General features: G+C 45.0%; 1 protein-coding gene across 1 annotated transcript in view; it reads left to right on the top strand.

Annotated features, from left to right (window-relative positions):
• The window catches only part of LOC146839290 (uncharacterized), a 191,198-nt gene extending 171,357 nt beyond the window's left edge, over nucleotides 1-19,841 (top strand). The window contains exon 3 of the mRNA XM_085651320.1: nucleotides 18,427-19,841. Within this exon, the coding sequence (XP_085507446.1) occupies nucleotides 18,427-19,583 (1,157 nt within the window). The 3' untranslated portion in view covers nucleotides 19,584-19,841. The remainder of the gene's footprint in view (nucleotides 1-18,426) is intronic.
• The last annotated feature ends 412 nt before the right edge of the window (nucleotides 19,842-20,253 follow it).

Here is a 20,253-nt window from a genome sequence, read left to right as displayed (position 1 = left end):
AGTATAGAAGAAATGTGATTAAAAAAACTTTGTGACCTGTCACAGCGTGGACAACTGTATGAAGCATTTCTCTCAGTGATGCTAATTTTCTCGGGGAAGGCCAGACAGGCAAGAGTTCCAATAATCCAGTCTGAAAAGTACCAGCGTATGGACTACTAAGTTCGTCAGGCACTATTGTGCTTTGATGAGACTTGCTTCTGAAGGTAAAATGTGAATAAATATAGGTCTGTAGTTGTTAAGGTTGTTCTAGTTGGCGTCTGTGTTGTTTGATGAGGGGGTGACTTGGCAGAGTTTGAGGTGGGTTGGCATGCAGCTGCTCGATAAGGAGGAGTTGATGATTTTGGTCCATGCAGGCGAGATATGATGTGACTGAGAATCTTGACACGCTCAGGAGGGAGGGGATCGGAAATGTGCGATGTTGGTTTCATGCAAGCGAGTAATTTGAGCACTTTTTCTTAAGGGACATAGTCGAATTCAGTCCAACTGGCATAGGGTGAGTTTGGTGAGACGACCATTAGTTGGAGGTAGGGCTTTGGGTAGACCCTCTTTGCTAGGGGGGACATCTTTGGTGTAGAACGGAGAGATGGGTGAGTCAAGAGAGATTTCAATGTTGGATATTTTTTCAGAGAAGAATGTTGCAAACTCTTCGCAACACATGGTAGTCATTTATTGAGTGTTGAGGGAAAGAGGAGGTTTGCTGTTTGCTGATGTTGAGAAGGTCTTTAGGTCTGTTCCTAGAACGGTCAAGTTGGGCTCAGAAGAAGGGGGATTTTTCTCTGAAGATATGTTTTTTGTATTTTATGCGTTTAGCTCCGGTATCGCAAGATGTGTTAACAAGGGTTGTTGTCTCCAGTTTCTTTCAGCCAATCGGAGTTGTTGCCTCTTTGTTAAGGTCTTTATTAAACCAAGATCTGAAAGGAATACTTATGATTTCTTGAGTTTCGAAGGGGCGTCTATGTCAAGGAGTTCTCCCATTTTTGTGTTGTAGTGGGCGGTGAGATCATCACCTTGGAATTTGGGAACTGACTAATGCTTCTAACTCTGCCTGGGAGATTCAATGTATGTTCCTCGCCCAGTGCTTGTGCCGGGTACTTTGGGGGTGGGCCTTTGGTTGGATGGCATTGAGATTGAAAAGAATTAGGTGGCGGTGAGTCCAGTCGGTGGGTAGGATAGAACGGAGGAATAAGGTATTCTGCTTAGAGATGATTGCATCAAGGGTAGAGCCCTTAGTATGAGTTTGTTTATTGCAGTGTTGGGTGAGATCATTCGCTTCCAGGAGGGTGGATAGGGCTTGTACTGTTAGATCATCTGCATTGTTCAAGTGCAGGTTCAGGTTTCCTAGTAGAACGTCTGCGCTGCCTTTACGGTAGTTTTGCGTTAATAGGTTTGTTTGGTCCTCAAAGATTTGTCGTTTTTCAACAGGAGGGTGTTAGATGACATGAATTTTGATAGAGTTACGGTCTTTGGATGAGAGTTGAACTCCTACATATTCCAAGGTAGGGTATTTCGTGTTGCGGAATGGAGTTAAGCACAGATAGTTTTTGCGCATATGAGCACTTTTTTCACTCGCTCCAAGCTTTTTTGTAAACGGCTGTAATTCTTGTTCTTATCTCGTCACATTTGCTGTTCATTCACAGACCGAGATCAAATGTCAGATGATGTTTCCCCTAAAACGCCTGTTCTTTCTCTGACTTCAAAGTAAGAGAGCCAGTTCCTCACCGTCTCACTCATCGCTTCTTGCCTCTCCTTGCTTATTATTCATAAAAGCAAATTACTTCATTTTCTTGCCTTCACCACCTCCCCTTCGCATAATGGTAGCAGCCGTTTCAACTAAAGTGCTCATGTCTACGGCTGCCGGCCAGAAGCTTTACCGGCGACTGTAAAGTTGGCACCTAAGGTAATGGAAGGACGGCTTGGGGTGGAGGGGACATTGGCATGTGCAGAGGGCCGGCAAATTGAAGCATCTTCTGGCAGCTCTCACCAGCAGCATCATGACGCGACCCTGCCGCATCTGTACAACGTTTCCGGGCCGAAAGCAGTATAGGATAATAGCTCTATATTCTATAACCAGTCTGTTTGTTACGTACGATCCACTGTACTAAATGACATGAGGTATTCTTAGTACATGTATTTCTATAATGTCACATGTTGTAATATTTAGGACACATACTATTGTAATGCAAGTTGATCTCTAGTAATGTTTAGGACATGTATTATTTGTAAAGTAGAAATGCTTTCCACTTAAAAGTGAATATTTATATACTTGGTAGTTTGTTTAAAGGACTAATCAAACCAAATGTCAGAAGTACAATGCTATAGATTTCTGAAGCACTCTGATACCCAGTTGGGTCATGTTCGCGCTATATTAAAACACTGAATGAATAAATGAATAACAAACCTGAGTGTGGGGAGACCCCCCCCCCCCCACACCTGGTGCCTGCTGTGAAGGAGGTGTGTGAGGCCTGAAACATCACATTCACGCCCTGCAAGGCCAGCGCCCTCGATGCTGCCTGCGCACAGCCATATTGAAGCAGAAAACCATCAGGACATCACAGGCATTTACACCCAATACCGTGAAAGACGGCAAGCCCGTAGGCTGATTTGGAAATTATTGGGCGCTTTACTAGTGTTATCTTGAGGAATATAGTCAAAGTACGGTGGCATGGCCAAACTACTTTTCAAATATAACATACTCACACTGGGAAGAGACTTCTCAGACTCTGATTGTGGACTGGGATTGCCTGCAACAGAGAGCAACCGTATCTAGCTTCTTCTCAGACTAATGGTCCCCTTTCCCGGCATTCCGAAAAAAAATGTAATATCAGCATTTTTAGGTGCAGCACCTAAGGAACTCTCCGTACCCGGCATTCTATTTTCATTAATCATATCCATCACATTTGATTGAAATTCAAAGGGTAGGCCTCAGTAACTACGTGTCAATCTTTGGAACCCGGCAAAAGGCAGTAGGATATTTCTTTTTCGACTAATGGTGTGGGACACTGCTAGAAGTCATTTGCAAAGTCAGTAGGTCCGTAAGGCAAGACCAATTGGCCTTGCCAGTGCTTGTATTTTTGTTGTGTGCTAGGAAAAAAATATTACACCTTCTCCTCTTGTATGGATACTCAGCAGAATTGTCACATACATTCTCAAATTTTGAAGTCCTAGGAAGAAAAGTAAACACCAAGCTCCCTCAAAGAGAGAGCTTGACATTTGACCTCTGTCTTTGAATGCACCCCAAATGTGACAAGATAAAAACCAGATTTAAAGGCCTTTTTGCAGAAAGCGTGTTTGTGGAAGAATACAGTAAACAAAGTTTGGGCAGCGGGAGAGATGGATGTGAGTTACAAACCACAAATCCAATGGTAAGGAATGGGTGGAATGTATTCCTACTGACGCTTTCTGAATATCCCCACGATGTCTTTAGAGCTGTCTGGCAGTCCTGGATCTAAAACACAAAGGTTACAGTGAAGTTATTATTGGGATTGCTTTCAACATCTTAATTAATATTACAAAATTATCTGAAACTCACTTAAACCATAGTGTGTGTGTGTCTCTTTCTTTCTTTCTTTCTTTCTTTCTATCTTTCTTTCTATCTTTCTTTCTATCTTTCTCTCTCACTCTCTTTCTCTCTCACTCTCTTTCTCTCTCACTCTCTTTCTCTTTCTATTTTTCTCTTTCTCTCTCACTCTCTTTCTCTTTCTATTTTTCTCTTTCTCTCTCACTCTATCTCTCCCGCTCTTCCTTCCTTCCTTCCCACGTAGTTTGTGGTTATAAGCGTTTGTATTGAAAAGCAATTATTTCTTTGCTAATAACTTTGGAATCTTTTGACAAATCTGCACAAACTTTTCAAAAAGATATTTTTTCTGGTTTCTCTTTATTATACCAAATGTGATTATTTTTGTGGTTTTATATAGTGCAATCTTGGCTGAAGGGCATTGAAGCACTTTTCTAAAGAAGAAAGACTAAAATGCGGATGAAATGTGCCATACAATAACAGATAAGCAATAGACTAATCCCACAGATCACGTCAGGGGAGAAAGTTCAAACCGTTAATATCTGGATACATTGGAAAAGTGGATGCAGAAAAGCGATCACAGATTTATTATTCAAAGCGTCTCTCAAATAGGAGTTTGAGTTTCTTTTTAATTCTGGCAAGACTTGTGGTTGTTCAAGGAGGTTGTGGGAGGGAGTTCCAGATCCTTGTAGCGCTGGCAGAGAAGGCGAGCTCTATAAAGCGTTCTTGCCTGAATGTCGCTTGTTCCAGCAGGAGGACTTTACGAATTCTCGATCCTTGTTCAGATCCAGAGATTTTGAGTTTTTCTACCAAGTAGGATGGTGTGGAGTTGTGGAGGGCTTTGTGGTGATGCATTCAGTGTTAAATTGGTGTGTTGCTTCAATTGGAAGCCATTGTAGGATGCGAAGTATAGAAGAAATGTGATTTAAAAACTTTGTGACCTGTCACAGCGTGGACAACTGTGTGAAGCATTTCTCTCAGTGATGCTAATTTTCTCGGGGAAGGCCAGACAGGCAAGAGTTACAATAATTCAGTCTGAAAGTACCAGCGTATGGACTACTAAATTCGTCAGGCACTATTGTGCTTTGATGAGACTTGCTTCTGAAGGTAAAATGTGAATAAATATAGGTCTGTAATTGTTAAGGTTGGTCTAGTTGGCGTCTGTGTTATTTGATGAGGGGGTGACTTGGCCGAGTTTGAGGGAGGTTGGCATGGAGCTGCTCGAAAAGGAGGAGTTGATGATTTTGGTCCATGCAGGCGAGATATGATGTGACTGAGAATCTTGACACGCTCAGGAGGGAGGGGATCGGAAATGTGCGATGTTGGTTCCATGCAAGAGAGTAATTTGAGCACTTTTTCTTACAGGACATAGTCGAATTCAGTCCAACTGGCATAGGGTGAGTTTGGTGAGACGACCATTAGCTGGAGTTAGGGCCTTGGGTAGACCCTCTTTGCTAGGGGGGACATCTTTGGTGTAGGACGGAGAGATGGGTGAGTCAAGAGAGATTTCAATGTTAGATATGTTTTCAGAGAAGAATATTGCAAACTCTTCGCAGCGCATGGTAGAGTCATTTATTGAGTGTTGAGGGAAAGAGGAGGTTTGCTGTTTGCTGATGTTGAGAAGGTCTTTAGGTCTGTTCCTAGAACAGTCAAGTTGTGCTCAGAAGAAGGGGTATTTTTCTCTGAAGATATGTTTTTTGTATTTTATGCGTTTAGCTCCCGGTATCGCAAGATGTGTTAACAAGGGTTGTTGTCTCCAGTTTCTTTCATCCAATCGGAGTTGTTGCCTCTTTGTTAAGGTCTTTGTTAAACCAAGATCTGAAAGGAATACTTATGATTTCTTGAGTTTCGAAGGGGCGTCTATGTCAAGGAGTTCTCCCATTTTTGTGTTTTAGTGGGCGGTGAGATCATCACCTTGGAATTTGGGAACTGACTAATGCTTCTAACTCTGCCTGGGAGATTCAATGTATGTTCCACGCCCAGTGCTTGTGCCAGGTACTTTGGGGGTGGGCCTTTGGTTGGATGGCATTGAGATTGAAAAGAATTAGGTGGTGGTGAGTCCAGTCGGTGGGTAGGATAGAACGGAGGAATAAGGTATTCTGCTTAGAGATGATTGCATCAAGGGTAGAGCCCTTGGTATGAGTTTGTTTATTGCAGTGTTGGGTGAGATCATTCGCTTCCAGGAGGGTGGATAGGGCTTGTACTGTTAGATCATCTGCATTGTTCAAGTGCAGGTTCAGGTTTCCTAGTAGAACGTCTGCGCTGCCTTTACGGTAGTTTTGCGTTAATAGGTTTGTTTGGTCCTCAAAGATTTGTCGTTTTTCAACAGGAGGGTGTTAGATGACATGAATTTTGATAGAGTTACGGTCTTTGGATGAGAGTTGAACTCCTACATATTCCAAGGTAGGGTATTTCGTGTTGCGGAATGGAGTTAACCACAGATAGTTTTTGCGTATAATGGTTATTCCACCGCCAATGTGATGCTAGCGGTCGTACACATGATTGAGAAGCCCAGTGGATTGAGGAAATTGATAAGAGGATGAGTGGTCATTCAGCCAGGTTTCATTTGGAAAGCAGAAGTCAATTTTGTGTCCTAGGGTGGTGTCGGCTATTTGAGTGGCATGCTTGACTGCTGACTGACCGTTTAGTAGCATGCAGCAAAGCGTAGGTAGTGATCTTGGACCAGGCCGACAGGGTTGGATGGTAGTTAGTTGGGTAGGCCGCCTGGGAGGGCGAGTGGTGTTCAGGGTTCTACTCACGCCAAGGATGACCAGGATCTTGCGGCGGCAAGGCTTGCTCGGGGCATTGTCATATGTGTTGCTCAGCATTTCAGCTTCCCTTTGCGTCATTTCAGTCGTGGTGAATCTATGATTGAGTTGGGGATGGATATAGGGGATAGTTTGTCTAGGGGTAAAGGATAGGGGATCAGAGTGTATGTTTGTGGCAGGATCACTGTTCGCCATAGATGCGTGAAGCTGCGGCAGAAAGTATGTAATCTTTGCGTTCTTACGTAGTGACGAGATTTCATCCAGAATAGTGTTGATTGTGAGTTCAAGCTGGGCTGTTGTAGGGATCAGTTGAGTGGTGGTTGGGTCAATGTTAAGAAGTGGAGTGTGATGGCGCTCGTCAGAGTTTGGGGCGGAGGCTATTGCAGAAGTGGCCCATGCAGGTAAGAGCGGTGGAGCTGGGTGGGGGGGGATTCAATAGACGACAACGAGGGGGAAATGATTTATTTAATTTTTCCTTGTCGTCGTCTGTCACATTGGAGAGTGATTCCAAAAGTAGTGGCTTGGGTGTCTTCCCGTCCTGTGTGGGGGAAGAGGTTCAGTGTAGCCCAGCTAGGTCCCATTGTAGTGGAAGGGGTGTAGGGGCTTACGTCCTGTCTCAGTGGAGTAGGAGTGACTGTGGGACTGTGTGTCCCCAGGTGCCGGAAGTCCAGTCTCAGGGCCTGGAGGGTTCCCTAAGGGAACACCAGGTTGAGGGCCTTGGCTGTACTAGGAAGCCATTTGAGGGGGATCTCCTAGTGACAGGAGACCCTGGGACGTCTGTAAACGAAGCTCCAGGGGTTCTGGTGTCTGGCAGTACTGCTCCAGTTGGGAGGGTGCAGAAGTCCGGATTGAGGAGTGGGTCAGGGGCCAGCCAGAAGGGCTGAGTCACCGATGAATGGCAATGGTGACACCACTTCTGTCCTGGGGGATCTTCACGCGCTGTCAGATGAACAGGGGTCGGGAGATCTGGGCCAGGCAGACTTTCACACGACACATGAGTCATGTGTCACCCTCATGGGGTTGAGGCTGTGTGCACCCCTAGAAGTTCTGGCGTACCAGGCAGGTGTTCAACCACAGGGGTTGGTCCCTGGGTTGGGAGGACAGGTTCAGGATCTGCCTGACCTGGAGGGAGGGACATCTGTAACCAGTGTCCTGACCAGTTTGGTTTCCAGGGGTACCGCTCCAGTTGGTAGGGTGCAGAACTCTGGAAGGGGGTGTAGAGGGAGGGAGCCCTCGCCTCTGACCCCAGTGCAACCTGAAGGTTTAGACCCTAGGTTTGGAGACCAGTTGCTGGAGAGAGGTCCTGAACTGGTGGGAGAGTTGTGTTCTGGGGGGGCTCTCAAAGGAGCAGAGTGCGGAACCCTAGGAGGAGAGGTAGGGGGGAGGAGAGCCTCGCCCGTGACTTCTGGTCAACCTGAGGGTGCGGACCCTAGGCTGGAAGATCAGTGGCAGTCTAGAACTGCCCTGATGAGGGGTAGAGTGGAGAATGGCTACTATGTGCCAGGGTAACTACCCCCACTCGGTGGATGGGCAAGGACCAGTGGCATCTGGGTGGCCTAGGGCCTGGTCGCGGGCAGCTAGGGAGTACCAGTGGGGTAGCCTAGTTGGTCCTGAGAGCTTTTACAAAGGGTACCACATGGATTCACAGTGGCGTAGAACAGGATGGTGTCTTAAGGCCAACAAACATATTCAGCAAAAATAGGAAGGGTGAAGGCACCAGTTTGGTCTAACAAATTCAATAGCCGTTTTCTTCAGTGCAACTAACAACCTTATTCTTGCAGTAGTAGCATCGATCCTTCATGAGTGACTTCCAAGGTATATCATCGGTAAGGACGTAAGCACTGGAGAGTTGAGTTAAAGGTCAGCGTAGAATGTTGAGTTCTGACGTACGCGCAGTGTAATCAAGACGTGTTCAACTACTCTCCGTGTGTGACTTGGTTATTGGTGAGTACCTGGGCTGGAAGGATGCTATAACCGGTGACAAGATAGGGTATACGAAGCCCGTACACTGAAAACGCCCTTCCAGAGAGTTTGCCGTGGTCCAGCACACTGCTCGTGCGTGCCACATGTGCCTCAGTTGAAGTGCAGAATCGATGCTGGCACTGGTGGAGTCTCAGCGCAATGCCAGCCTGTATAAAATGCATAAAGATAAAGAGAGCGACACTGAAAGTCTACATGTCGCTGGACAAGAACTGAGCGAAACAGCTTCTAATAGAATATATGGCGCCATTGCGCAAATTAATACCATTACACTATGCGGAGTAAGAAAACTAAAGCTGGACAAGGAAAGCACACAGCAATAGTTCAGTACACATTACACTGAAATTCACATGTTATGAAGCAGAGATTAACCAGGTGTTTGTGAAGAAACATTTCAGCACAAAATCGACCATTGTTATCTTCATGTACTTGTAGTGTACAAAGATTTATCTCCTTCCCGAAACCATCAACAAATCATCGTCTCACAACATGCTGGAGAGCAGTCCCAGAAAGAGGGTCGGGTTGGGTTTGACGAGTTTCCCCAGACGAAGCGGCCCACCACCAAGGCTGCTGCGTAAGGGGCCCAGAACAACTCGTTAGACAACCATAACATACACAGCTCCGATGGAGAGCCAGAGTGAGATCCAAGCTCCAAACGTCATTGAGGCTGACCCCGAAGCCAGCACATCACGAGGTGCTAGAGAAGCTCTGTCTGATCAAGTTCCACCGGAAGCGCCTGAGAGACCACTACTGTCCTCCAATGTATGCACGGCTGCTGCATTCTTAAAACCACCAACTGCCTTTGATACTGGCAAAAAACAGAATATTGGCGATAGATGGATGGATAGAAACTTTTGAAGAGTTCATAGATGCAATAGATGAAAAAGAGTATAAAGTATCTTGAGAAACATGGCCGGTGAAGTAGTGAAAGAAGCCATGAAAAAGAATTTACAAGAAGGTGAAAAGACATATGATCACATCGAAAAGGCCTTTAATGTCAAGTTTAAGCCAGTGCCAAATGTGAATTATAAAAGATACATATTCAGCCAAGAATGCCAGAGACCAGGTAAGACCATTGATGAGTTTGTTGAAAGACTGGATGTTTGGTAAAGCACTGTAAATTCAATTAATTTATGATGAGGAGGCTACCCTCCTCGGAGTAATCAATGGATGTCTGTCGTATGCAGTTCAACGACGAATGCTAATGGAAACTGAGCTTTTATCAAGTCCTCAAGGCTGCTTGCGCTGACAAGCGTGCCTATCGCCAAGTGACTGACATGGAGGCCGTTGGTGCCCAAAGTGCGTCGGTCATGAGCACGAAAAGTAAGACAAGGTACAAGGCCGAGGGACACAATGTCCTGTCTTCACAGAAAAAGAAAACGTGTTACCGATATGGACTGTCATTTCCACATGAAAGTAAATGTCCCGCAATTGGACAGATATGCATAGACTGTGGTAAAGAGAATCATTTAGTGACAACTTGTAACGCGAAGATAAAAAATAAGTGCGTCGCAGTGTGAAGACAAAATGGCTGACCAAACGCTACATCAGTGACATTCGACGTACTCCCTCAAGGCTAAGCGGTCACACCAATTGAGGCAAATCGACGCAAAATCAAGTTGATTATCGTCTAAATCATCGAGAAAGAATTCCTCTGTGTCTGTTTACAATGAAAGGGACAATGACAATTGTGCAATATTGATGTTTACTTCAAAAAGGCATGCACGTATGGGGCTAGTCGAATGAGAGGAAAAATCCAAAGTGAAGACAATTCAACATGAAGACAGCTGTGCATCGATAAATATTATGCCTCTGGAGATGTATCACGAATTATCTCCGGTACCACAACTTACGAATTCAAAGACTAAAGTATACTCATGGGCTGCCTGAACTCCCTTCAAAAGTCAAATAAAAAATTTGTAGCCAGGATGAAACATAAGAAAACTGTGGTGAATGCGCCTATTCATGTACTTCAAGGAACAGCTTCAAGTGTTTGCTGAGTTTCCATAGTGCTGCTGATATGGGACTGATATCAGTGAACTACACTGTGAGAAGGTGGCCTGATGAAATGTTGGGTCTGCCTGAGTAAGCCTGGCTGAAGACGGCTGAAATGCCCGAAACCGGTCCTAGGAAGCTTGTTTCCGGTCCAGGGAAGGCATGGCTTGGCAGTTCGGGCTGGACTGTTCCCATGAGGCACAGGGTCAGACTGATTTGCATATGGCCATGTCTGAACTGGGGTGGCAGAGTGGGCTAAAGAACGGTGATGGATCAAGCCCAGATCTGTTGTCTAGGTGTGAGTGTTTGATTGGTTCTGATGCTCCGTCCATCACCACCCCCTTTTGTACCACTTGGTCCATGGCAGCCAAGGAGGGTGTTGAGAAAGACCTGGAGCCTGAGAGTATGATATATGCTGTCCACTAGTTCTAGTGGGCACCTTGTATCAGTCCAAACAACCCCTTATGGTGATAGGTTAAAGATGCTCTGCATATCACCACTTATGAATGTTACCAAGTGCACAGACCAGGATCCTTTCTATGTACATATTTAGTTCCTCGGGGTACTAGTCACCGAGGAAGAAATGCGTTTTTTATACCTAAACCTAGTTAGGTATCCCCTCTAGGGGAGTCGGCTAATTCTATACAAGTTCCAAAATGGTACCTCCAAGAAAGCAACACATTCTACGATGTGTGCTAAGAACAGGCATGCCAAGAATATTGCAGCATATAAAATATTATACACAAAGTAGCACTTAACTCAAAGTGTGCCGTTTCTCATTACCTGCCTACATAAATTGCATGTTATGTATTTCCAAATTCCAAATATTGGCCAATTTCCATACAAGTCCAAAAAGCGTTGCAACAAACGACCTTACCAAGCACAAAAATCTCCAACCTCAGTGCCAAGTTCTGAGTGACCAAACGGTCAGTTTTAGAATACTCACGCCAAAAATGTTCTCAGTCAGGAGTGGTAAGCAGTTGGAGGAGTCAAATCAGAAATATACTGGGCTGCAGAGACAGAATCTCAGTTTATGGTACCTTTTTACTAGAGTCCTGTTCTGTCCTCCTCAGTAGATTGCTGTCTCCCATCAAGATCACTCCCTTGGATAGCCACTTCTCTGATGAGCCTCACAGTGGGCACCAATTGAAGAAATCAAAACCTTCTCAGGGGTTTCACTGATACACCTGGTCCTTTTAAACCAACAGCAAAGAAGAGATTGGCACAGAAGCTGTAATACAGGAGACATCTTTTTATTATCCTCAGAGGGAGATTGCGTCACAACAGTACAGGGGACCTAGGGCAGGATGGACCAATGCCCACAGATGTCAGGTGCTTCAGGTGAGTTGACGGGTGTCTTGACTCTTCAGCCACGAGGTCCAGGAGGCGTCGACGAAGTCCACGAGCTGGATTCGAGCTGTCCCACGAAGTCTGTCGAGTGCTGCGGTGTCGGCGACCAGAAAGGACCCAACAAGCCTTGGCAACGGCAAGTCTCAAGAAATCAGAGAAAGGACTGCGGTGCAGACCAGCAAGGTCTGATGGACTCACCCAGCAAGGGTAAGTAAGAGCAAGTCTGCAGCAACCAGAAAAGCCCAAATAGAAGTGGAGTTGCCTTCGTGGGGACCTGCTAGCCAACGGGCTAGTGATCGCGAAGGAGCCTCGAGCGGTCGCACTTGGAGCTGGCCCACGGGTCACTCGGAGCCCAAAGCATAACTTCGAGGATGACCAGGAAGGTGTTGTTGCTGCAAAAGTTCACGGTGTCCAGGGGTCACGGTTCCACGTTACCCACGATAGCCACGGGACTTTTTTTTTTTTTTTGGCCCCTTGTCCCCCAAAGAGAACTAGTGAAAGAGAACTAGTGATGAACATTTCCAGCAATGAGTTGACACCCAATGAGCTGGCAGTTTTAAACAAAGACATGTCCTTTGTTCCCACATATAATACGAATTAATTGGAAACGGAAATAGCACTTTTCAAATTCATGTGCAAATTAAGACTGCGCTGGTTTTTTCATCACGCAGTCTTGGATCCCTCAACTAGTAAAGCTCAGACGACACCTGAAAAAATCTTTAAACCTAAAAGCTTTTTTGTATCTCCTATCCCACACAAGGCGCTTGACTTATTCGAACAATTGGTTAAAAAAGATTTATCATTGATTCATCAAAAAGAGTCCACACGTATCGTGGCCGGATGCGGATCCCTGCATGAACCAGTGGGGACATTTTTAGACCATTATTTGCAACCTTTGGTTCAGAGCTGGATGACATATGTGCAAGACACTATCGACTGTCTCAATAAATTACAGAATGTCACGATACCATCTGATACTGAAATATGGTTGGGCACTATCGACGTAACTGCATTATATACATCGATACTGCATGGAGAAGGCATTGAAGCGGTCGAATGGATGCTGTTAAGACATGACTATGAAGAATCACTCAATATTTTTCTTTTGGAGTTACTGCAGTTCAGCCTTTATCACAGCTATTTCTCATGGAAACAGCAATTTTATTTGCAAAAGACGGGTACCAGCATGGGTTTTACTGGGGCACCAACGTACGCCAATATCTTTATGGCCAATTCGAGGACACATACATTTTGGGTAACAACCTCTGGACAGATCATTTGCTATTGTACCTTCGGTACATAGATGACATTTTGAAACTATGGAAAGGAACTCGGCAGTCATTAGAAAGTGCATTAATCACATTGAACACCTGTCATCTACAAATCAAATTCACTCATTCCATCAACTCCACAGTTATCAATTATTTAGACATTCTCATTGAAAGAAAAGGTAACAGTTTAACCACACGGGTGTACAAAAAATCCACAGACCGGAACAATGCTTTACACTATAGCAGTTTTCACTCTTTGGCTCTTAAGAACCATTTACCATTATCACAATTCATCAGAATCAGCAGGATCAGCTCAGATAACACCCAGGGTCTGAATGACATTGAAGTATTGACACAACAATATTTAGACAGAGGCTATCCCATTAAAGTTTTAGAAACAGCTACATAGATAGCCTATACCACAGTAGGGGGTGCAAGCACACACTTACCCAGGTTGCAGTAGCAGACCTGTGGTGTCATTTTGGAGTGCTTCCCAGGGGTGGCATAATACATGCTGCAGCCCCTGGTAGGCATCTGAGGTACCTATGCCCTAGGTACATAGTATACCATATACTAGGGGCTTATAAGGCACTCCAGAATCCAATTAGATATGTACCTAATGTACGTGGAATCCATTTTAGAGAGGAAGCAGCTAGGCTGTGGTCCTGATTAGCAGGGCCACAGCCAGACTAAGGTCCAAAAACAGTGAAACACCAGCAAAAAGTGAAATTGTAAGTCAATTTCCTTCTTTAGTTCATGGGTCGGGAAAACAATGAAAGTAAGGTTACACATAAATGAGAATTTTCATCAAAGACACAGACGAGTTGCGTTTCACTTGCAAGAAGCTGTTGAAAAGGAACTTCACTTTTTACTTATACATGGCATAATTGAACGCTCCATTGGTCTGACACCATGGCTTTCTCCCATTGTAACAGTGCCTAAAAGAGACAGTGAAGGAGCTGTACGCATAAGTGTTGACATGCGTCAGGCCAACAAGGCAACTGAGCAAGAGAAACCTCACAGTCCGTACATTGCTGATATAATAACTCAATTGAATGGCGCAGAGTTCTTCTCTCTACTCAACCTAAATAAAGGATCTCACCAATTGGAACTTGAAGAAAAATCCAGATACGTTGCAACCTTTTCTACGCATATTGGTTTGTTTCGCTACAAGCAATTGAGTTTTGGTATATCCTCTGCTGCAAAACATTTCTAAGACGTCATTGACTTATCATACAGCCTGTAGTAAATTCATTTAACTATAGTGATATATTGTTATTGTGGGGCTGCACAGAAAGAGCATTACAAAACTCTCATGCAAGTATTTCGTTTGCTGAATGATGCAGCCTTTACTCTGAATGCTGACAAATGTGAATTCCACAAGAAAAACTTGAAATTCTTCAGCCATGTCTTTTGTGATGGGATATGAAACCTGATCGAGCTAAAGTACAAGCATTGTCTACTGAAAATCCCGCACAATTTAAGTTTATATAGTGCGTAGCTACCCTGAGGCCTCCTAACGCTTATGGACCGAGCGGCAGAGGAACAGCAATGTTATAACGATGCCTTGAAGAGATGGGTTTTCAGGAGCTTGCGGAAGGCCAACAGAGCGCCCAAAAAATCAAGCAATCCATTGAGAGCGCCATTGAAATGCCCGACTTTGATCCCAAACTCCATACAGAGGCTGTAGTTGATGCTAGCCCTGTAGGGTTAGGCGCAATCCTTGCACAGCACGACGGACCGCCAAATTCCCCGAGACATATCATGGTACATGCCAATAAGAGCCTGTAACAAACTGAACGTGCATACTCGCACCCTGAGTAAGAAAATTTGGCACTGGTTTGGGCTTGTGAATAATTTCCATGTGTTTGTGAATGGAAAGCCCTTCACATTAGTGGCTGATCACCAAGCATTGTTGATGGTATTTGGCAATCCCACAGCAAAAATGCCTCCTAGAATTGAGTGTTGGGGTTTGAGGTCACAAGAATTACAACTAAACGATTCTTCATCGTCCAGGGAAAGATCAGAAACTGGCTTCTTATGCCCTGGTACCCCGTCTAAGACAGTGGAGGATTATATCAAATTTATTGTGAAATCGAGCACACCGACTGCCGTATCTTTAGAGCAAATTGTCACTGCCACGAGCCAAGGTAGTGGCATGTCAAGATTAAAAGTTGTGGAACCAGTATTCTAAACCTCTCACTAATGACAGCGAGTATATGAAGTTCAGAAATGTAAGAGATGAACTTTCAGTAACGCAGGAAGGCCTCATTCTGCAAGGTACACTGATAGTTATTCACCAAAGTCTCTGACAACAAGTAGTTGAATTTGCCCAAGAAGGAGATCGAGGAATAGTTGCCACTAAGAGAGCTCTCCGTGATCGAGTCTGGTTTCCGTATCTCGGCGAAAGGGTAAAAAAAGAATTGAAAACTTGTCACATATGCAACTGTCTTTCATCTCAAGTTAGTCAGCAGCCTTTGATTATGTCAGAATTGCCCCACCATGCTTGGGAGAGAATTGCTATTGATTCTTTTATGGCCCTCCAGGGAATGGACATCATCTTCTAGTTATTAGTGATCAATACTTCCATTTTCCATTGGTAGAAGACCCTTCATCCACTACACATGAGCAGGGTGATTCAAAACCTAGATGGCATCTTTGCGACATGACTTGTACCTGCAATCTTAAAATCTGACAACGACCCGCCTTTTAATAGCCGAGAATTCAAAAACGTTCTAAATCACCTCAATATAAAGCATCTAAAAAGCACTCCCTTTGACCCCAGGCCAATGGTCTGGTAGAACGCCTCATGAGTACTCTAAAGAAAGCTGTTCAGCATTCTGCTTTGGGGAAGCTCGACCGCGAAGGTGTTTTGAACACTATTCTTTGAGGTTACCGTTTGACCCCCTCACTCAACCACAGAGGAAACCCCTGCCACTATCATGTTTGGATAAGCCATGACAACCAAGCTTTCCCAATGGAAGGGGCTGGGTGTGACGGGGGATACATCTGCATTCATCTGCATGCCGATAATCTTCTTGGGCTGGGAGAGAGGCGATTCACACTTTCATTTGAATAGGTTGTGTCCTGCCCCCACTCAAAGGGCTGATTTACCCCCTACTGATCGTCTGGAGCCAGGAATGGGCTGCAAGGGATTGTAGCACACTTCTGAGGGTTCCTTTGAAGTCACCCGTTCATCAAAGATATTTTTGAGTATATGTACTGGAGCTCTGATCCCATGTTTTTACACGCTGCTTGGGACTTGTAGCCAGACACTGTTGGCTCTACAAACTGCTCATTGCCATGAGGACTGCTGTGCTGCCAGGAGCAACCACCATTTTGACTAACTGTCTTGTTGTGTTGACCTGCAGCTGCTGGGCTGCAGGAGGAGCTGCCAATTTGCAACCTAACTGCATGTGCTGTCTGCTGCCTGCCGCCTCCTTTTGTGCCCCCAGGTGCTCTCCAAGGGCTTGTTTGCTTGCCCCCTGTTCTCTCGAGATCTCAGGGCCATCAAAGACCTTTTTGCCTCTTTTCTCCAAGACTTCTGCTGGGTGAGCCCATTTTTACAAGGGCTGGCATGTCGCCAGTGCTCCCTACTGCACCAAGGTAAAACTTTGCTGCATTACAGGACAGTGCCTCATGGGCCTACAGTGCAGCTCTCTGACCAGGGGAGTGCCTTTGTGCATTCTAGGGAAGTACTCCATCTTTTACAAACCAACATATGGTGAGCGTTTTTTCTCCAGCGAGAACAGCGTTGTTTCGCCTGGAGGTGTTACCAGAGAAACAAACATGTCCTTGAGCCAGCGTGCTCACTGCAGCTGAATTGTATTGTGAACCTCGCCCTCGGAGTCTGGCAAGATATCGCCACCGTCAGATGCCACCAAGAACAAACTAGTGTGGCCCCTCTGGTCGTGAGACCCCAGGAGCAGCCCCCTGAAGACTTGTGCTGCTCTGAGGTGGTACAGTGCAGCGTGTAAGGCTGCAGAGCTACGTGAGCTGCACAAAGCCTTCAAGGCAGGCCTTTCGACGACACGTTGTTCCGTAACATGCGGCGGGCCAGCATTCTGAGGCTCATTTCAGCCAGCCTCGCCCTCTGGTTTTAACGCTTATACTGCACGAAGCTCTCAACGTCGGGTCCCACTCCCGAGACATGACAACATTGTTAGCAAGTTACAGATGCCCTGAGGACAGTGACCCTGAACACACAAAGGTACTGTGAGGCGGGTTGGGTCCAGAAGAGGTGTAAAGCCGCCCTGCTCTCCTTCACGGGTGGCTTGTTTTCCCTTGGGCTAAGAGACGCAATTCAAGCGGCCCCGGAGGGCTCCAAACCCGCAAGAGCGTGAGGGGCATTTCTTGTTCTGCATTGTCTCTGCTCTGGAGATGACCTCAAGAATGGCGCAGGGCCGTCCATAGAGGAGAACTGCTGGAAGACTCAAGCTCAATTACTGTCGAGCGTTTAGTGGGTGCTCCTGCGCCCTAAGTTTGGTTTCTAAATGCAATCACTTCAACCACGTTCACAACAGTTACCGTATGAAGTGTAATAGGAGCGCAGGTGCGCTGTGACCTACGTTTTCATAGTAATTTGTGTTTTTCTCTGTCAAACCTGCATTATTTGCACTAACGGTGTGATTTAAGTCATTTTGGTCTTGTTTGTTGTACAATATAGAATTTATTTTTACATAATCCTTTGTGGATTCCCTTTTGTGGTTTACTCACTGTGTTGCTGCGCGAGTGTGTTGCACAAACGCTCTGCACATTGCCTCTTTAAACAAGCCTGACTGCCCTGCGCCAAGCTACCAGAGGGTGAGCGCAGGTTCTCTCAGGTGTGTATCCGACTTACCCTGACTAGAGTGGTGGCTTCTGCCTGGCTTAGGTGCCTACTGCAGCCAACCAGAAGCCCCATGTCCAACAGTGGTTCTTGTGAATCGCTTGATTTCCCAGCATGCTCCTGCTGCAGAACTAAGTCACCGCACTTTGTGTAGGAGGACTAGCCACCATTTGTGTCTCAAAGGGAAGTGTGACTCTTCTTCTTAGAACATACATTTTTTTCCCTGAATTGTAACTGTCCACCTCTCCATATTATAAAAATGCAGATTTTTCAAGAAATATTTTCTTCATGTAATTTTCAATGTTTTTTCTATTTTGCAGAACAACAATCACATCTAGAAAGTATGAATGGGATAGAGAGCCATAAAGGTTCCGGAGGCAAGATGAATTTTACTCAAAATATCTACTTAAGAAAACGGCGCAGAATGCACATGAGGGAGAGACGCTTTGCTTGTAATGTGTGTGACAAAAGATTTATCAATGAGACACTTCTTGTGAATCACTTGGTTTCCCAGCATGCTCCTGCTGCAGAACTAAGTCACCGCACTTTGTGTAGGAGGACTAGCCACCATTTGTGTCTCAAAGGGAAGTGTCTCTTTTTCTTAGAACATACATTTTTTTTCCCTAAATTGTAACTGTCCACCTCTCGATATTATAACAATGCAGCTTTTTCAAGAAATATTTTCCATGTGTAATTTTCAATGTTTTTTCTATTTTGCAGAACAACAATCACATCTAGAAAGTATGAATGGGATAGAGAGCCATAAAGGTTCCGGAGGCAAGATGAATTTTACTGAAAATATCTGCTTAAGAAAACTGCGCAGAATGCACATGAGGGAGAGACGCTTTGCTTGTAATGTGTGTGACAAAGGATTTATCGATGAGATTCTTCTTGTGAGGCACAGAAAAGTACACACCAGTATCAGGCCATATCCCTGCGGAACGTGTAAAAAGTGTTTCACTCAAAAGAAACATTTTTTACAGCATCAAAGAACACACACAGGAGAGAGACCTCATCACTGCACTGTGTGTTCAAAGCGTTTTTCTCAGAAGGCAACCCTTGTACGACATCAAAGTGTACACACAGGAGAGAGGCCTCATCACTGCACTGTGTGTGAGAAGAGCTTTTCTCAAAAGGCAAACCTTGTGATTCATCAAAGAACACACACTGGAGAGAGGCCTTATCACTGCACAGTGTGTTCCAAGCGCTTTGCTCATAAGAAAGGCCTTGTAAGACATCAAAGCGTACACACGGGAGAGAGGCCTCATCAAAGCGTACACACAGGAGAGCAGCCTAATCACTGCACTCTGTGTTCCAAGCGCTTTGCTGATAAGGGATCCCTTGTACGGCATCAAAGAACACACACAGGAGAGCGGCCTCATCACTGTACTGTGTGTGCAAAGAGCTTCACTCGAAAGAAAATTCTTCGTGAGCATCAACGCATACACACAGGAGAAAAGCCTTTTCGCTGCACCCTGTGTGAGAAGAGCTTCAGTCAAAAGGCAAATCTACAAACTCACAAACTAATACACACCGGAGAGAGACCTTATCACTGCACTGTGTGTTCAAAACTCTTTTCTCGGAAGGGAGACCTTGTACGGCATCAAAGAACACACACAGGAGAGAAGCCGTATCACTGCACTCTGTGTTCCAAGCGCTTTGCTGATAAAGGGTGCCTTGCACGGCATCAAAGAACACACAGTGGAGAGCGGCCTCATCACTGTACTGTGTGTGCAAAGAGCTTCACTCGAAAGAAAAATCTTCATGAGCATCAACGCATACACACAGGAGAAAAGCCTTATCACTGCACCATGTGCGAGAAGAGCTTCAGTCAAAAGGCAAATCTACTACAGCACAAACTAATACACACTGACTAGACGCTGTCGTCCTCCTGCCGAGAATCCAGCTCCAGTGTTTCTGACTCCCCTTGCGGGTTGTTGGGAGATCGAGTCCAGGGAAAGAGATGCCAACCGCTCTCATTCTAAGGTATGGAGCTGATTAGAACCTAGAGAAACCTTTGGCAGATTCTTGGCAAAACTAAACTATAGCTGAAACAGCACCTGCTTCTTCCCTCGTACTAGACCTAGGTTAGGTACACTGGGGTAGGCGTATTTTAGAAGCACCAGTTGAGTATTTTAGTGTGTTATTTATATATTTATTTTTATATATGTCATAGCAACAGACAATGCTAATACAGTATTATTTTATATTACTGTTTACGCTGTACGCATTATGCTTCGCGTTCTCTCTAACAATTGTAGCAGTTCACATCTCTTGCATGAGAAATAAGACTGTTCAATAAACCCTTTTATTGAAACGCCCGTCTATCTATTTCTGTGCAACTCTGTAGAAACAAAGCTTGCACGATTGAGTGAAATGGTTATCTGTTGTTTCCACGACTCTGAAGATATCGTTTCGATTCTAGGGGAAACAAAGTTGTCATGTTTATGCGGTTGTCAGAGACTTATCCCTTCTTGTTTATTGGAGAAAGTTTCTAGTGACCTCTGAGTTAGCTGGCAACCACACAATTAAGTTTAAAATACTCAA

Source organism: Triturus cristatus, chromosome 4_1 (genome assembly GCF_964204655.1).
Source record: "Triturus cristatus chromosome 4_1, aTriCri1.1, whole genome shotgun sequence".
Lineage (NCBI taxonomy): Eukaryota > Metazoa > Chordata > Amphibia > Caudata > Salamandridae > Triturus > Triturus cristatus.
The sequence above is the reverse complement of the archived record's forward strand: the minus strand, read 5'-3'. Positions and strand labels throughout refer to the sequence as shown.